The sequence below is a fragment of the Physcomitrium patens genome, chromosome 10, assembly GCF_059467195.1.
Source record: "Physcomitrium patens ecotype Gransden chromosome 10, ASM5946719v1, whole genome shotgun sequence".
NCBI classification, from domain to species: Eukaryota; Viridiplantae; Streptophyta; class Bryopsida; order Funariales; family Funariaceae; genus Physcomitrium; species Physcomitrium patens.
The window spans coordinates 13,712,852-13,729,941 of record NC_143419.1 but is presented as its reverse complement, the minus strand read 5'-3'; the positions used below and the strand labels follow the sequence as shown (position 1 = coordinate 13,729,941).

General features: G+C 34.0%; 1 protein-coding gene and 1 long non-coding RNA gene across 2 annotated transcripts; both read right to left on the bottom strand.

Annotated features, from left to right (window-relative positions):
• Positions 1 to 4,804: 4,804 nt before the first annotated feature.
• LOC112287923 (BTB/POZ domain-containing protein At5g48800) lies at positions 4,805 to 9,679 on the bottom strand. Its single transcript, XM_024531562.3, has 7 exons — positions 9,171 to 9,679; positions 8,499 to 8,568; positions 7,666 to 8,057; positions 7,242 to 7,521; positions 6,626 to 6,943; positions 6,156 to 6,368; positions 4,805 to 5,959 (listed from the first exon to the last, which is right to left on the bottom strand). Exons 1-7 carry the CDS (start codon positions 9,374 to 9,376, stop codon positions 5,396 to 5,398), a joined length of 2,043 nt encoding a protein of 680 aa, XP_024387330.1. The 5' UTR covers positions 9,377 to 9,679; the 3' UTR covers positions 4,805 to 5,395.
• Positions 9,680 to 12,575: 2,896 nt separating this feature from the next.
• On the bottom strand, positions 12,576 to 13,658 carry LOC149988295 (uncharacterized). Its single transcript, XR_016505290.1, has 2 exons — positions 13,332 to 13,658; positions 12,576 to 13,205 (listed from the first exon to the last, which is right to left on the bottom strand). It is a non-coding gene; the product is annotated as an uncharacterized LOC149988295 (long non-coding RNA).
• Between the last annotated feature and the right edge of the window lie 3,432 nt (positions 13,659 to 17,090).

Genomic DNA, 17,090 nt, shown 5'->3' with positions numbered 1-17,090 from the left:
ACATTTTGAATATTATATCATATCTTTTAGACTCACAAATGTACCAACTACTTTTCAACATCTAATGAATAATATCTATTGTGAATTTTTTGATAATTTTGTCATTTTTTATTTAGATGATATCTTAATTTATTCTAAAAATATAAAAGAGCATGAAGTTTATGTTTTTCATGTATTACAAAAACTTAGAAATGTAAGATTATATACCAAATTAGAAAAGTGTGTTTTCTATACTATTCAAGTTGACTTCTTAAGATACATCATTTCTAACAAAGGACTAATGATGGATCCAAAGAAGGTCTAGACTATCATAGATTGGAAGATTCCAAAAATAATAAGAATCATGCAATGCTTTTTGGACTTCGCCAATTACTATCTTATCTTCATTAAGAATTTTTTTCAAGTTATAGCTCTACTTACATGTTTGACTTATGAAGACAAACTTGAGTAGAATAAAAAAGCCACAACATCATTTAATGCTTTAAAAAAGGAGTTTACTTTTATACTAGTCTTATATCATGTTGACTTCTTCAAGGCATTTTTTATGGAAACACATGCATAAAACTTTGCCTTGAGTGTAATATTATTTCAAATGAAAGCAAATGACAAACTCCATCTAGTAGCTTTTCATTCTAGAAATTTTTTAGATTATTTATGAAATCTATAACAAAAAATTCTTTGCAATCATGGATTCATTTTAAGAATGGCATCATTATTTAAAAGACACCTCAAGCCTAATCATTGTGTGTATAGATCACAAGAACCTTGAGTGCTTTATATTGATACGTATTTTGAATTGTTGTTAAGCTTGCTAGAATATGTCTTTATTAAGTTTTGATTTCAAGATTACTTATCAATCTAAAAAAAATAAGATTTGTCAGACATCCTTTCAAGAAATTCTTATCTTGCACCAAAAGAAAGAGATGCATCTTTTGATTAATAAAAAATAATTCTCTTGAAGCTGAAACATTTTCATTTTTGAGCAAAAAAATCAACATTGACTATTAATTCAACTATTGTTAAGCAAATTCAATCAAGTATGTCGTCTAATCTTCTTATCTATGATAATAAAAATAATTCTTTTAAGTCTCATAATACTTCCAAATTCAAGTTCAAGAACAATCTACTTTATTTTGAAAGTTGATTATATATTCAAAAAGGGGGGGAGCATAATTATATGTTCTTCAAAATCGTCATGGCTTTCTAACAGTTGGACATTTTGGATACAATAAGACTTTCGAACTAATATTGAGAGTTTTATGGTGGCTTCAAATATAAAAGATAGTCAAAGACTTTGCAAAATCCTATGATATTTGTTCAAGATCCAAAATTCTTTGCCATTGACCTTATAGTTTTCTTCAGCCATTACTTATTTCAAAACAACCATGGTCTATTGTTTCTATAAATTTTATCATCGATCTTTTCATCTTAGATTGGTATGATTCTATATTTATAGTAGTAGATTTTTTCACTAAGATGGCAAATTTTGTACCATGTACAAAATATATCATGGGTGAAAAAATCGCTAAGCTTTTTCTTAACAACATCTATCATTATCATGGATTGCCTAAAGATATTATATTGGATGGAGGGACTCAATTTATATCAAGATTTTAGAGAATCCTTTTTAAGATTTTAAAGGGAATATAAAGCTCTCTTTGACTTTTTATCTTCAAACTAATGGACAAAAAAAATGGATGAATCAGGTTTTGGAGCAATATTTGAGGTGTACCATCAACTATCATCAAGATGGTTGTACAATTCTTTTACTATTAGCAAAGTTTGCATAAAATAATTTAGTACATTCTTCCACTCAAAAAACACCATTCTTTGCCAATTATGATTATCATCCATGACTTAATACTTTTGACTTTTCAAAAGTTAATAATCCTGTAGCAAAAGATTTAGCAAATTGCCTATCAGAGCTATATGCAACACTAAAGGCATAGTTAAAGGGAGTTCAAGAACAAAAAAAGATTAATATAGATGCCTATTACAAAGAATAATCATAATTCAATGTAAGTGACAAGGTACAATTAGCTTGTCGCAAAATCAAGACTACCCGTCTTTGTGATAAGTTAGATTATCATAGGCTTGGACCTTTTTCTATTAGTAAATAAATCAATCCTATTACTTATTGATTACATCTACTAGAATCTATAAAGATCTACTATGTATTTTATATATCACTTCTTGAATCATATAAAACAATGAATATCTTGGGAAGAAGTCAAATACCATCTCTTTCTATAGAAATGGATAATAATCAAGAATTCAAGGTTGAATAAGTTTTAGATTTAAGGCGGTGCCAAAATAGGTTGAAATATCTTCTTCATTGGTGTAGATATGATATTAATAAATGCACATAGGAGCCAACAAAGAATCTTGCAAATGTAGCAAAGATAGTTGAAGCTTTTTATTGATGACATCTATCAAAACCAAGATAAAAAATAGCAAATCTTTGCTATAAAAGAAACAAGATCAAAGGAAGATAATATTATACCTTCTATCCTTCTTTATAGCTTCTGTATATTTGTGACGCTAAAGAAATAGAGAACTAACAACCATCAAGTTCAACTCAAGAGCTTTTATTTGTTGACTTATCAAACAAGATATTGCAATTTTCACAACCTTCAAGATAATGTAATCAAAATGAAGATCTTCAAGAATGACATGTCCTTCCTTCAATAGATGACGAGATATAACATATTTAATATCACAACTTTGAAAGAGAGTCTTGATGTTTGGTGATTTTATTAGAGGTAGAAACAATTCTTGACAATGTTTTAAATATTTTATTCGAAAGAAGTTACCAAGGCCTCAACAATGATCAAATAACATGGTAGTCTTTTTGCCCTAGTATGAAACACTATCAATGGCTGAGAGGACATATCAACCATCTTTGAAGAAAATAAAGATCAGAATATGTTGTAAATATAATCTGTTGCATCTTCGATTTCATCAATACATGATAACCACTCTTCATAGAACTTATTCTTAGAAAGGAGGTAATGTCATAGATACATATAAATATCCTAGTAAATACCTATATAATTAGGTAGAAATAGGTAAAAGTAGATAAAAATAGATTAGTTCCATAATACCTTCTATAAAAAGCTTCCTAGAAGCTTTATAGATGATACTTTGGCTTTACATAAGTTTGTTGTTGATTGGTAGGCTAAAAATTTAGTCAACAAGTTAACTACATGTTGGTAGCTTGCAGAGGAAGCTAACTATGTGGTACACATATAAAAACTTGCCTTGCAAGTTAAGATATGTGACTTGCAAAGTCAACACATTTTGGAGGTCCTACAGGAAATTGCCATGTAGCTCCTAGTTAAGAGTATATATGGAGGCAAAAGTGAAGCCTTCTTCACTCTTGTCAATACCTTTCTAGTCCTTAGTCTTGTATCTAGACTTTCTAGTCTTTTTGTTTTTGGCAATAGTCATTCTAGTTCAATAATATATCATCTTTGAGTGATTTTTTAGTTCTTTTCAATGTCACAAGCATGTATTGAGGATTTCTTTCTTTGATATTCATGTCCTTGACATGTCTTAAAATTATGTATAAAGAAATCATTAATTAATACTTATTGTGATATAAAATTAATATTAATTTTTTAAATTTTTGCATCTATTAAACTACAAGGTCTTTAAGTTTTTCACGTAATTAAATTTAAAATGGATCTTTTTCAAATTGGTACAATATCTAAGAATTCATTTTTTAAGAAATATAAGATTAGCAAAGGCATTATGAATACCTTCCATTTTTTAACAACCATTCATAAAGCTCAAGATATACAAGATTAGAAAAGTCATTGTATATTATCTCCACTTGATTACAATCAATTAAGTCTGAGTATCTAAGTATGTCAAATATGTCAAAAATTTAAAGGCATTTTCTTGGATATTTATCTTTATTTTTATAAATAACTTTAAAGATAAAAATTTAAGTTATATTTTAACTTGAAAGGTGTATCCTCTAAATTCTCACATTCATTAAATCAAAGTATCTTTAATTTTATTATATTATTGAATATAGTATCAATATTCTTCAAATTGATACAATCTTTAAAAGAAAGTTGTTTATAAAACATAAGATTGGCAAAGCCATAATGTTTTGCCTCTACTGGCCAACAACAACTTAAATTTTAAGTATGTGAAAGCTATAAATGCATCAAAAGCATCATTTTTTATTTTAATCTTTTTGCAATCTTTTTGTGATAATTGTCCAAAGACAAAAGTTGCTTCAATCCAAAAGGTATTTCTTAAAAACTCTAAATAAAATGAGTTTAAAAAGCTTCTTAAAATCAATCCAAAGAAATAAGTCCCTTGAGATATTGAATCCTAAATAATTAAAATTATATTAAATATACTTTGTAGTGATTCCTTGGATCTCTTTCCAAATACTCGTTTAGCAATTCACACCTTAGTAGTGCACATTTTATGCTTAATTACCATGTTAGAATCATTTTCCATTAATAAAGAACAATCATAACATTGATGTGCAACAATGAAAGCTTAATTTTTATAAATCAAATAATAAAATAACAGCAACAGTAATGACAAACAAAATATGTTTTGATCAAGGCACAGTAGAAAAGTTGAAATAAGTTAAAACCCATTTCAGTACTTCCTGTTGGAATAGTCCCTAACCGTCAGTCAAATCGGGTTCATAGTCCATAACAGCACTGTAACATTAATTATAGTTGTAGACAATATCAGTGAAATATTTTAAAATTAAATCTACTCTTCCGAGTCAATCATTTGACAATCGATGTGATATTCTGGTGGACAAACAGTGTTAAAGTAAGCAGAAATGGTGATCCATTCCAACGATTTTACTCGGAAGTTGAAAACCTTTGGACAACCTTTTGTGGTGTAATAGGAGAATGAAATATAAAACCCATGCGTGCTACTGAAATATCGGATAAATTAACTTAACATTACTGTTGTGATCAATTATAGGTTGCACAACAGTAGGATAATAAACTGCTCCAAGCTAACGCCTTACAGTGTGTTGGACGAAGCGGGCTAGCTGCATGAAGATGTGCATAAAGAACAAGCAGAAGGATAAACTCACGTCGATTGTACAGTTTAGGGTGAATGGTGCCTAATGGTACAGGGGTTTATAGGGTTGGCTGTTGTGCGTGAAGTGTTGTTGTACCAATCGACGGTATCACCTGCGAGCTTGCGTTTTTTCTCTTCGTAGTTTCGAACCTCGAATAGCCTGTTGCCGTATCTCTGGACTTCCTCGAAGGGCTTCAACACTGGAGGAGGATTCTTCAGGCTCGACAGGAAACGAAAACGGGACTTGGCTTTCCCTGTGCTAGAGCTCAAAAATGACATTTTTACAAAGAGGTTCCACGCTGTCTTGGACGGTGCTATGGAATGGCTATGAGACGGAATGCCGACGCCTTCGAGGTTTCACGGAGCGGTTATCTGGGGTGAGAGGGATGTTGTTACCGTTCGCGGCGAGATAGCCGTTGTTCTTGAAGTCCTTTGACTCGCGACGGAGGAAGGGGTTCAGTTTACTGATCCTCTTGGATACGGAGTCGATGAATTTAGTCCCTCCACCGCTCTTGACTATATCCATTTTCATGTTGGTTTGATCTCTTTCTAGTTCGGTGAGGCGCATGCGCATCCGCCCGATTTCAAGCTTCAAGTCTCGATTCTCCCTCCGCACCGACTCATAGTTTTCGTTAGGTGATTGTGAACCGGTGAGATTTCCAACTGTCATCCTTTGAGAGAGTTGGTGGCGTAAAGCCGGATCCCTGCTATTAATTGAGGACATGGCATTTCGCAGGCGCAGTTGTTCGAAGTAAAGAACCTGGACAACAACTTGGACTGGAAGCCTCTCGTTCTGGGCAGCATGCGTGCAAGCATCCTGGGAAAGTTTTTTACAGTCTATGAGCTTGCACAAGGTCTTGCGCTCCGCGTCGGATATTGCTGGATGTGCCTGGGTCATTTCAGTGAGGTACACATTAGCGTGTGGAATCATCGGCCTGATTGGAGCTGCAAGGAATAATTATGAACAGAACATTGTACTGACTTACGCCTCCTTTCCGTGGGTTAAATGACTCAAGGTTTTCGTGGTACAAGGTTTCGTTTTCCATGCACTACGAAGAATCAATGCTTTATGAGCTAGGATGCACCTTGAGGAATACATCAACCGCCCTGTATAACCCGTCGTCAACAGTTCTCGCATGCTCCGGCAACACTTCAGCAAGTGTAATGAACTTGTTCATCGTTAGATTCGCATCTGGTGCAATCTCAGCCAGGTAAGTGTCCAATAGTTTCGCAACTTTCACAAGTGCGCTATGCGTAGGAGAACCTGCGCCTTCGACATCGTACATAGGATGCGTGTCCTGTAGGTAATACAGCTAAGCCGTTAGATTCCACATGAATTGACTCAGTCAGTACCTTGAATGTTTGATGATCCAACTTGCAGTTCAAGCAAAGAAGCATGATGATTTTGAAGAAGTTTAATCCTGATCCTCTCTGATAACACTACTACTTAAATCAGTCGACAACAAACGAAGCTGACTAGAATATGATATTAACGTAAAGCCACTGAAACAAGGGGAATCAGATTCACACGTAAGATTCAAGTCTGCTATCTTACGTCAACGTCTTCGGCGCCGTCTTGCTGCATGAAGCAGTTCAAAATTCGTTGCACTGCATCCACATCGAAGAGTGTGTCTACGTTGTGGTTAGCAGAAGGAATTAACAAATCATCCAGAGTAGCTTGCTCCAGTTGTAAACCAATGCGTCTCTCAAGGTCGAGGCGACAAGCTAAGGTGGTCTCCAGAACGACAGCTGCACGAAGCAGTCCAAACAAGAAGCTGCAAGATATTGCGGTCTTCTCTGGTGGCAAGATGCTGACAATCGCCTCCACTAAAATTCGTTGTTCATGCTCCAGAGTCAAGGCGGGAGAATGAATCTGGAAGTAAAAGACACCATTTAAGTACCAATCACGGGATGATCTCGAGAAAGCGATCAGGAGTCCCTCGAACCAATGCAAAGCTAGAATATGTAGCACTGTGGTTGTTGAAGTGAAGTGGAGTTTCATCAAACTGTAGCGTCCTTGATCTTGAATCAGAGGACTTAACTACTAATCGGTTCAACATAGTTTCACGAATCCTCTAGAAAAAACAGTGAATTATATTACCTAAAACAAAACGCTCGCAATTCGACATCTAATCAGCTGGAACCATGAGCCCAGGAGGGATTAACAATACCTGAGGTTTGGGCGATTTCATTGTCTGTCTCTTGTGTATTCCTTTCAGAGCACGATGTGCATAATGCATTACAGCTCCACCAAGGCTCTCACAACGCAAACCTTTAGTTCTCATCGCAGTGAGCACTCTTTGGAAGAAGTCGAAGCGGAGAACGGCGAGGTCTTCAGCCCACCATTCCACGACGGGCGCAGCTGGGCTATCATTGAATGCAGGCTTCGCGTTGTCCAAACGCAAGGAACCATCGAATTCTGAACGATTTAACCCCCCTCCGATCTGTTCCCTGGAGGGTAGGAACAATGAGGATGTGAGAAATAGATTAACTGTTCACAGGATTCTACTTGTTCTTCATGTTATGAAACCTATTTTCGGCCTAGCGCAGTTTCGTGTGATGATAGCAATAACTTACGGCACTGTGTAACCGTACCTGACTGCTTTGACCGCTGCTGCCTGTACACATCTGTTGACTAGTTTAAGATCCTCAGCAAGCGGAAGTAAACTCTCGCAGTTGTGAAGCACAGCGATAGATTCTGCAAGGTTCTGTAGGACATATTCATTGAGGAATTTTTCGGTGCGGTCCACCAAGTTATTGTCACCCCATTGTTCGTTCATCTCCAGATAGTCAGCTGCGCAGCGGAGTAGGGCCACATTGTATGTGGTGATATCGTAATTGATACCATAACAAAATTTGGCTGCCAAGTCGAAAGCTTCGGATCCGCCTGGCAGATCGGCTAATTGCAGGTGAATAATTCCATCTTCATTGGCTCTTTCACAAGCTACCAACCTCCTAATTTTCCCGCTTCGTGCGACCAGAGCACACTGAACAATGCAGCACAGAAAGAACCGATTACATGTTTTCTTGACAACAACGGACAGAAAATTCTTGCTTAGGTCGCATCTGGATACAAGGAGACATTGTGAGACCCATGGAGCTTTATTTGGGATATTTCTGAGAAATCTGATCCACTATCGTTCAGTTTGAACACGGATGTCCTGCCCAATAGACTAGCAATCGACAATTCCAATTGCAAACATTCTTCACCCTCTTTTTTTAATGCGTCGCTTTACTCGTTGGACTCTTCAGACACAATCCGTGTGTTTCACTTAGAAATTTTATATAATATTACAGACAATCTAACAAATTACAAATCTGTCTCATGGTATGACATGATAAATCAGTGGATATCGTATCCAGAACGTGGAAGTTATACTTGTCTAAATTGCAGGTAAGGGTTTTGCAAGATATGGATTGTAGGATACCTTGTGCACAGCGAAGCTCTGACCACCAACATCAACAACAATGTCAGTAGGAGCATCTGAAGACACGCGCCTGCAGGACCATGGCATCAAGTTTAGAACCGCAATTGTAATATATCAGCGCTACCCTTATGTCTCTAAACAATGACAGGCCTGCTTCACGACGACGGTATCTGAGGTGTAGAATTGATAGAAATAAAAATTGTTATCCTTCCAATCGCAAAATCATGAAAGTTCAAAATTGAGGCTTCTCAGAGAGGGAATGCGCGCCTATTGGATCATGACTACTACAAATCTTCCAGCCGCTACATCTCCATGCAGGGAGAAATTCCTGGAATAAAACTGTACACAAGTTTTGATCATTCTCACGGACACATTGTCTACCTCCAATACAAAATGCAACCAGGACGACTCTACATGCTGTATCTCACAGCTGAGTAAATTGCATAATCGATGCATGAACTAATCTGCAGGTGATATAGTAACAACAGTGCAAGACCACGAGTAGAAGAAACAGTGGTTCCGGTAGCCAGTGGGAGGTGGGCGTGCAGATAGTGAGATATCAGGATTGTTCATGGAGGACCGAGAGGTGAACGTCAGCGAACAGGGCGCAAGGGCCCCGGAGTTAAGCAAACCAGAGACCAACTTGGAATCAGAATTGGGAGAATTGTATACCACTCGTTCGTACTTCGCTTCAAAGTTAGACTAGACCTCCCCGGTCTCTTCGAATTCAGCATTTCAGTGCTGATCGACCGTCTCGCAGGGTTGTAGGGCTGCTCGACACTCATGGACCGTCTACCGGCATTGGTTGGCATTTCAATGCTCATGGACCGTCTTCCAATCACGGGTACCTCCACACTCATCATCGTATCAACCGCCATCTCTCCTCACACCCACTCAACCCACTCAACCAGAACTCCTCCCAAATCCTTACTTCAATAACTCTCTCCGACGACAACTCTCTCCACAACCTCCGGCTGCACTCCCGCATCAACCACTTCCAAGCTCCCCTGCACCAACTTCTACCATATTCTGTATTCCCTCTTGACACAAATTCTCCGCTACCATTTCTCCTCCACTCCACCACGCCCGTCAATTGGTCTCCCAGCGCAAGCACCTACACCTTCGCAACAACGACATCCCCGAGGGTGAAGGGATTTAGTTTTCCAGTTGCCAGCAGCGCGATGGCCAGTAATTTGAGCTCCACATGCTGCACACGACCGTGAATCCATCCAACCAAACAAAGGTACAAGATAGCCCCCCATTTAATTGCAACCTATGAGGAACAGATGTAAAGGGGGACAGGCAAAGGACAAATCAGGGCGCACAGGAAGCCGCTGCACGCCTTCCATGCGCACAGAAAAATTGCTCGATCCATATTCGCTCATGGCCGACCTCCGCGACGCAACTAGCGCGGCCAACGGGAGCCACAATTCCTGGCCGAGCGATTCTCGGGGCCGCCGGCCGGGCCTCCGCGCGAAGACCAAAACCCTCACTAGTCCATTTACGGGTTGTTACTAACACGGAGGCAAGGCACCAATCTCTACCTTGGGACGGGCTCCACCGCCCGGCCCGTCCAATTTGATCACGCCCGTTCTCGATGTGGAGGCCGTTCGGCCACTCACTTCTAAAGTTCTAATTCCAGATGTGCTTAATTGTCTGCCAGATGGCACAACTTACTTACTTAATTAGATGAGTTGGCAACTTTAGATCCTGTACCCAAGCCTTGGGGGGGGGGGATCATTTGGAAACCATACCGAACTGACCAAAAGTGGAAATAAGTTTGTGGGTTAGATTTAGTGGTGGATTCAAGGAGCTCGCTATGTGTGGAAAGCGGAGTTCCCAAGCTAGAAGGAAAAAAAACGAAAAAAAGAAAAAGAAAGAGAGCTAGATTATCCATCCACCCATGCTGCCAAAACTGAGATATTTGGTATTGTTCCTCACCATGAGGTTGTGGGTTTTTTAGTCAATCAATGATGACCACAACCTTGTTTTGTTTTTCTTTTGTTTTTTGAGCTTAGAACATATTATTGTGGTCATTGTATAATAAGTTTGGTTGTTAGGGTAGTGATTTTTGTAATGGGTAGATGACATCTTGTGGCTTACCATGTCTTTTGGCAGGACTTGTTGTCATTTAGAGTTTTCTCTCTATTTTTTTCCTTTATATTTAATTGGTGAGATTTATATTTCAAGGATATTTTACTTTTGATATGAGATTTAAATTTGATGAAATGAAAGAGTGCATGTACAAGATTCCTTATAGGAAATTATATTAATATAGTTTAAAGTATATAGATATATTTATATAGAAAAATATCACATATATCCTTGAAATATATTAAAAAATTAAAAATATCCATGTATTTTTTATAATAATAAATTTATCTTTTAATTTTAAGATAATATCAAATCTACTTTTTAACTTGACAATGAAACATGACCAATCTATCTTGAGAGTATAAGTCTCTTTCAATCTATAGCAATATAAAATCTTATTACACTTAAGACAAAATGGACTAGAACAAAACTGAACAGAAATAAATAGAATAGGACACAAAAGACAAAACTTTGCAAATGGAAATAAGAAAAAACAAAACTAAACATTAAGATGCAAAACCAAACTTTATGAAGACAAAAGATTTGAAGCCATACCTAATCAAATGCCCAAAAGGCCTTGGCAAGTCCTATTTATACATATTCTACCACCTTGGACTTTTTAGAATGTTCCTAAATGATAGACCCTACTTAAATAACCACCTTAAATTCTTTCTAAAAGGTTATAAGGTGGACCTTACTTAAATAACCGTCCTAAGTCTTATCTAGAAGATTCTATGGTAGGCCCCACCTAGATAACCGCACTAAGTTCTTTCTAAAATGTTCCACAGTTGATCCTACATGGTCCATTAATCTAGTCCCAATTCTAGAAACTTCCATAACTTTTTAAACATGGTTCCAATTATCTATCCCTATATATCAATAATACAAATATCTTATCCATATCCTATTATAAATAAGTTATCTCAACTATTTTTTTTTTAAGTTTAATTGGAGCCAAACTTTTATCCCATAGAAAAATTGTTATTATTGTCTTGATGTATTATGTAGCTACTTATTATAAAATCATTCTAAAAAAAGGTTAAATGGTTTCCATTTGATGAATAGATGTGTTTTTGAGCCTCATTAGTCTCTTCCTTAAGTTAGTTGCAGCCTCGATAGGATTGATGATTGAAAGAATTGGTGGCACTATGCTTACAAGTAGGGTCATATTTTGCAAGAGCTTACGTATAGAAAATATGACTTAGGCTTTAGATTTTTCATTCTTGAAGAAGTTTCAATGAATCAAGGATGTTTGCAATAAGGGAGCAAAAGTGTTGGCTTATTACATCACAACTTTGGCAGACATGGGGCTAGAAATGGCCAAATATTTGAAGGAGACAAAATTCTTTCATCTTTATGATTTGTCCACAACATGTGTATGCTTGAGCTCTTTCCACATTAACTTGCATCAAATTAGGTTGCAATGTGATATTGTTCAAGAGTGCTTTGAGCAACAACAAACTCATGACAATTACAATGCCTACTTATTCTTTTACAATCTTTACTAGTGCTAAGGTATTTATACTATAAAAGATTTCTAAAGTATCCATTCAACTACTGGTATTATATTAATAGTTACCTCTTGCCAAGGTACTTTGTTTGTAGGCCATAACAATATTTGTATAGAAGATATAATAATCACAATATACAAGATGACAACTTTAAATTCCTTAACAGTGTCTAATTGCTTTGATTATATATTAGTCTATGTAACTAAAATTATTAACAATAATAGTAGGAGGTCCAGACTAAATGTTTCTTTAGAGCCATAGTTGAAAGTTCAAGCCAAAAGAGGAGGCACCAACTTTGGTGTTGGAATTGTGGTTTTCATCCTAATAATGTTTTGGAAATTAATCTTCTTTGTTAGGCAACATTGCAAAGAAATTGCCATAAATTGTGATTTTGTAATTTGAAACAATGGTATGTTACAATCCAATAGCATAATTCCAATGTTACTTGAATGGGCCAACATCAAATCTGCTACTCAAAATTTCTCACATAATTGTTTTTTAGGTGAAAACAGCTACAAGAGCACATACAAAGCCATATTCAAGGACAGCATCACTATGGCCATGAAACAATCTACAAACTACATGCCCAATGAGGACCTTAGAATTGATTTTCTAACATTGTATCTTAATTTTTCAAAATATTATTTATTTTCTGTAGATTGTTATATTTATGCATTCTAATCAAAATTTGACCTTATCTCACAAAAAATCATCTTCCAAGTAAGTATCAATCCTACTACAGTTATTTAATAGTAAATTTTGCAAGAATCTCAACTTATTTTTGCTCTAGAATCTACCATGTTATTACCTATAATATTTCATCATAATCCATTTATGGTCCTACTAAGGCAAAAGAAGCCTTTTAAATACAAAATAAATTTTAAACAAAAATATTGTGAGAAGCGTTGATTTATTGGCTATTATAGTATTAAAACTCTGGGCCTTCGTCAGCGTCGCTGAAGTAAAGACCATCTGACCATTGTTGGACCTTTGTCAAAGATTCGTTCGGAAGTATCATTAAGGCTGTGTGCAGCCTTCACGAAAAGCCGAATAAATCGTATTGATCATTCCAGGTGAGAGGGGAACTGTGCCAGACTTTGGCCTGATAGATCACACAGAAAAAACTCATATCAGCACTGCGAGGAGGCGGTGGTAGAATCATTCAGGAAAAAGTGACAATCAGTGGTTGGTTCCGACCTTGGAAGCTTTTACTGAAGGAAAGGACTACCTCAGGAAGACCATGAATGTCGAAGTGGGTGCAGCTGCAGAAATCTGTAAAGCCCTTCTCTGTTCTCGGCGCATGTTGCCAACAATGGGGATAAAGAGTTTATTCTGGAACTCCAATATCTACAGTTCAATTCCTGCTGTATTTAGAAAATCGCTCAGTACTCACATTTATGATAGCAATTTAAGTGTTACAAGGAAAGAACACAACCAGAGTAGTACTCTGTCAACTGCTGAGGCTTTGGCGAATCACACCAACCGATTATAAGCAGTCAATGTTTGACGACATACGGCAAGCCACGCAGCTCTGCCTCGGAATAATGACAGATTTCTATGCAAGTAGATGGTGGGATGAGGGCGTAGAACTTATGAAACCTGCAAAATTTGGCCGTCCACTTTTCAATCTAAAGTTTGTGAGATCAAGGGCTAGTCCATGCATAAAAGTTCCACTGCAAGATAAGTTCTTGCTCCTGCACAAAAGCTGCGACCAAATTTACAGAGGGTAGGGTAAATTTAGTGTGGCACCTAATTATGCTATCAAACTTCACCTAATTCCATACCAATTATAGATGTAAATTTGTTGATGAGGCAACAAAAATTCAAACATCTAGTTACAAGTAATTCACCATGTCCAAGTTGGATTTTTGCCACCATCCTTCCTTATTTTTGTTTATCTTTAAATAATACTTCTCACATCCTCTATCTTTCAATCTTGCTCCAACAACTCTTTGATTTGCTGATGCATAATCATGCACCACATATGTGCAACTCTATTAATGCAAAAAATAATTTTTGACAATTTATGTACATTGATTTTGAGTACATTGAATTGTTTGTATTGCTCATAGTTTAACATCATTTTTGTTAGGCCTTGATCTATTTCCAACCACAAAATATCAAAAATAGTTGATATTATGGCACTAGTCTAGTGGAAATACTCCACCCTATAGGTTGGAAATAAGAGGGGTGGTTAACAATGAATCAACTACTTTAGTGAAGGTGATCAATCCTTGTGATCTATTAAAGTAATCAATGTGAGATTAGAGTATACACATCTAATCATATGAGATATGCAAGATTTATTGGAATCAATGAAAGTTCATTTGCAAGTAGTTGTCTACATCCAACTAAGATGCATATTAAGTAAGATCCTTCTTCTTAGTTTTTTCAAATGTTACTCAAGCTTCTTAGTGGGTACAAATTCCAAAGAGGTGGCAATAGACAATGCAACAGTGAAAGCCAAAGTTCAATTTTGATTAAATTGTTGTTATTGCCTATTTTGTAGGAAGGATATGGAATCCTAATGCAAACAATTTTAACTATAGTTGGTATAGTTATAATAGTATATATGAGGATCTATTAAACTTAGATTTTTATTTAAGATAAAGGTTGGTTTTATTTAAAATTAAATTTATAAGAAACTATCTTGAAGATATTGATACAAATTCTATACAAAATTTTGATAATGTTGTATAGCTTTAAGAGGATAGAAGTCACATTTTTGTCTTAAAGCCATTTGAGATTTAAATAATTTAGACAATGTAAAAGTAATTAAGATTTCAATGTGGATAATTTTGAGAGGTCATTTGAAAGAATTTAAGAAGGTTAGTAAGTAAGTAGCACTGATTGTAAGAAAATTATTGTGAACATATTTAAAAAATCACAATGTAAATATATCTTAATTTTTTATAGTATTGGATTTAAATATCAAATAGAATTTAAAAGTATGGATTATAAATAATTTTAAAGAATAAAAATATTAATTTTATACATTAAATTAAAATAACTTCAAAAAATCAGTAAGGACAAGATTTAAAAGAACTAAAGTATTAACAAGTAAACAAATTTAGAGATTATTTCAATAGGATAAAATTAAAGACATTCTAAAATTGAACATTATATACCACCAATTATATAAAATACTAATGTCATGGTGGTCTTTCAATTTTCTATTCCTAGTAGAAATTGAAGTGATTTACTTGAGATTCTTTGGTCTTCTTAATAACTAACTATATGGTTAGAAGAAATTTTGGTATTTTTTCTATTTTGACTAAGCATTGGACTCTACAATAGAAGGATATATTTATTAGATCTATTATTATTTTTTATTAATATATAATAATAATAATAAACATAAAAAACAAACTAATACAAGAAATCTCGTAAACATCACAATTAAATTCCATATTACATTCAAAGTGATTTAAAGCATTGATAAGGGTTGTATTAATAAAAATATATCTATTATATATTATGTTTGTAGTTGATTGTTTTACTTAAGAATAAAAAATTATAAATTATAATAAACAATATATAGATTATAAATTAATATAAATTATGTGATAACATATTTAATATAAGAAGAAAAAAAGAAATAATATAAATAGATTAAACTTATATATTAATAGAAAATATTAATAATTATAAAAAATTAAAATATAATAGAAATCTAATTTTAGATAGATAAAGAAAAAAATGATATATATATAGACTATATCACAAGAAATAATAATAATAAGTAATTTTTTAAAAAATCTTCTTTTAACAATATTAAGATATTGTGTATTATAATTTAAGATGCTACCACAAATAAGTATTAGTAATATATTATTACTAAAAACTTATATATTATTATAGTATAGTATGTCTATATATATATATATATATATATATAAGTAACTTATAAATACATATACAACATACAATATATATATATATATATATATATATATATATAAGTATAATATTATGATAGGTATATCTAATTTATAGAAGTATTATATGCACCTATACAAGCTTATTAGCAATAGAGATTAGAAGATAAGGTTAAAGCAATAGCTTCAAAAAAATTCTAAAGATACAATCATTGCAGCATAACAATTTTTTAAATATTTAAAAATAGACAATCAAAGTCAATGATTTTTTTTTTTTTTTTTTTTTTTTTTTGCGTCAATGATTTGGAGACAATTAAAATTTAATATTAACATTGAGTTCTTTGGATGCATTATGTCTTCAATGTACAATTGATTTTTGGTGAATATGTAATATAAGTTGGAAATTTAGAAGTAATTACGTTTTTTACAATATCTAAATAATTATATATTAAATCAAGTTAAAATTATAAGTAATATTAAAAAATATTAAAATTAAGCTATTTGCTAAGTTTAAATGCAAGACAATAGTTAAGTTAGGAAAATAAAATGATTATTTTATTATTATTTTTATACTTGGTATTGAAGGCTAAGTTGTATTATTATAGAATTATTACAAGATCTAATTTAATAATCTTAAAGATTAAAGATTAAAATATTTTATAAAATTTTATATTTATTAAATAGTCCAATTATTACTTTTTTACTAACTTCTTTTTTTTTCTTTTTTTTTTTTCTTTTTTTTTAAACAAGTAGGCCTATAAGACTTTTGAGCTATGCATGGTTGTGACTTGTGCGAATGCCCTGAATTAAAGTTAGACATCCAGATGAATAAAATTAGACAAGCAGAGTGAGTGACACTACTCTAGCATTCAAGGGTCACATTAAGCATCTTTGTCAAACTACAGTAGACAAATTAGGCGTCTAAAAATAAAATAGCTAACCTTAAGAGGGCTGCACATAACTTATATAAGAGATTATTTTGGATTTTTTCAATGTGAAGATTATCTAAAGTAATCCTGAAAATCAAAGACTGTGAACTAACATTATGGCATAATGCCTTTACCATGAATCTGCAGTTTAAAATAGATTTAATTTTTTTTTTGGTCAAA

Excerpts from the sequence above, each read along its gene's own strand:
- LOC112287923 (XM_024531562.3), bottom strand. The coding sequence starts at position 9,376 with ATGGCGGTTGATACGATGATGAGTGTGGAGGTACCCGTGATTGGAAGA. Across the intron at positions 7,522-7,665 it reads GCAGCGGTCAAAGCAGTCAG|GGAACAGATCGGAGGGGGGT; the intron begins GTACGGTTACAC and ends CCTACCCTCCAG. Across the intron at positions 5,960-6,155 it reads CGGTTGATGTATTCCTCAAG|GCACATCCAGCAATATCCGA; the intron begins GTGCATCCTAGC and ends GAAATGACCCAG.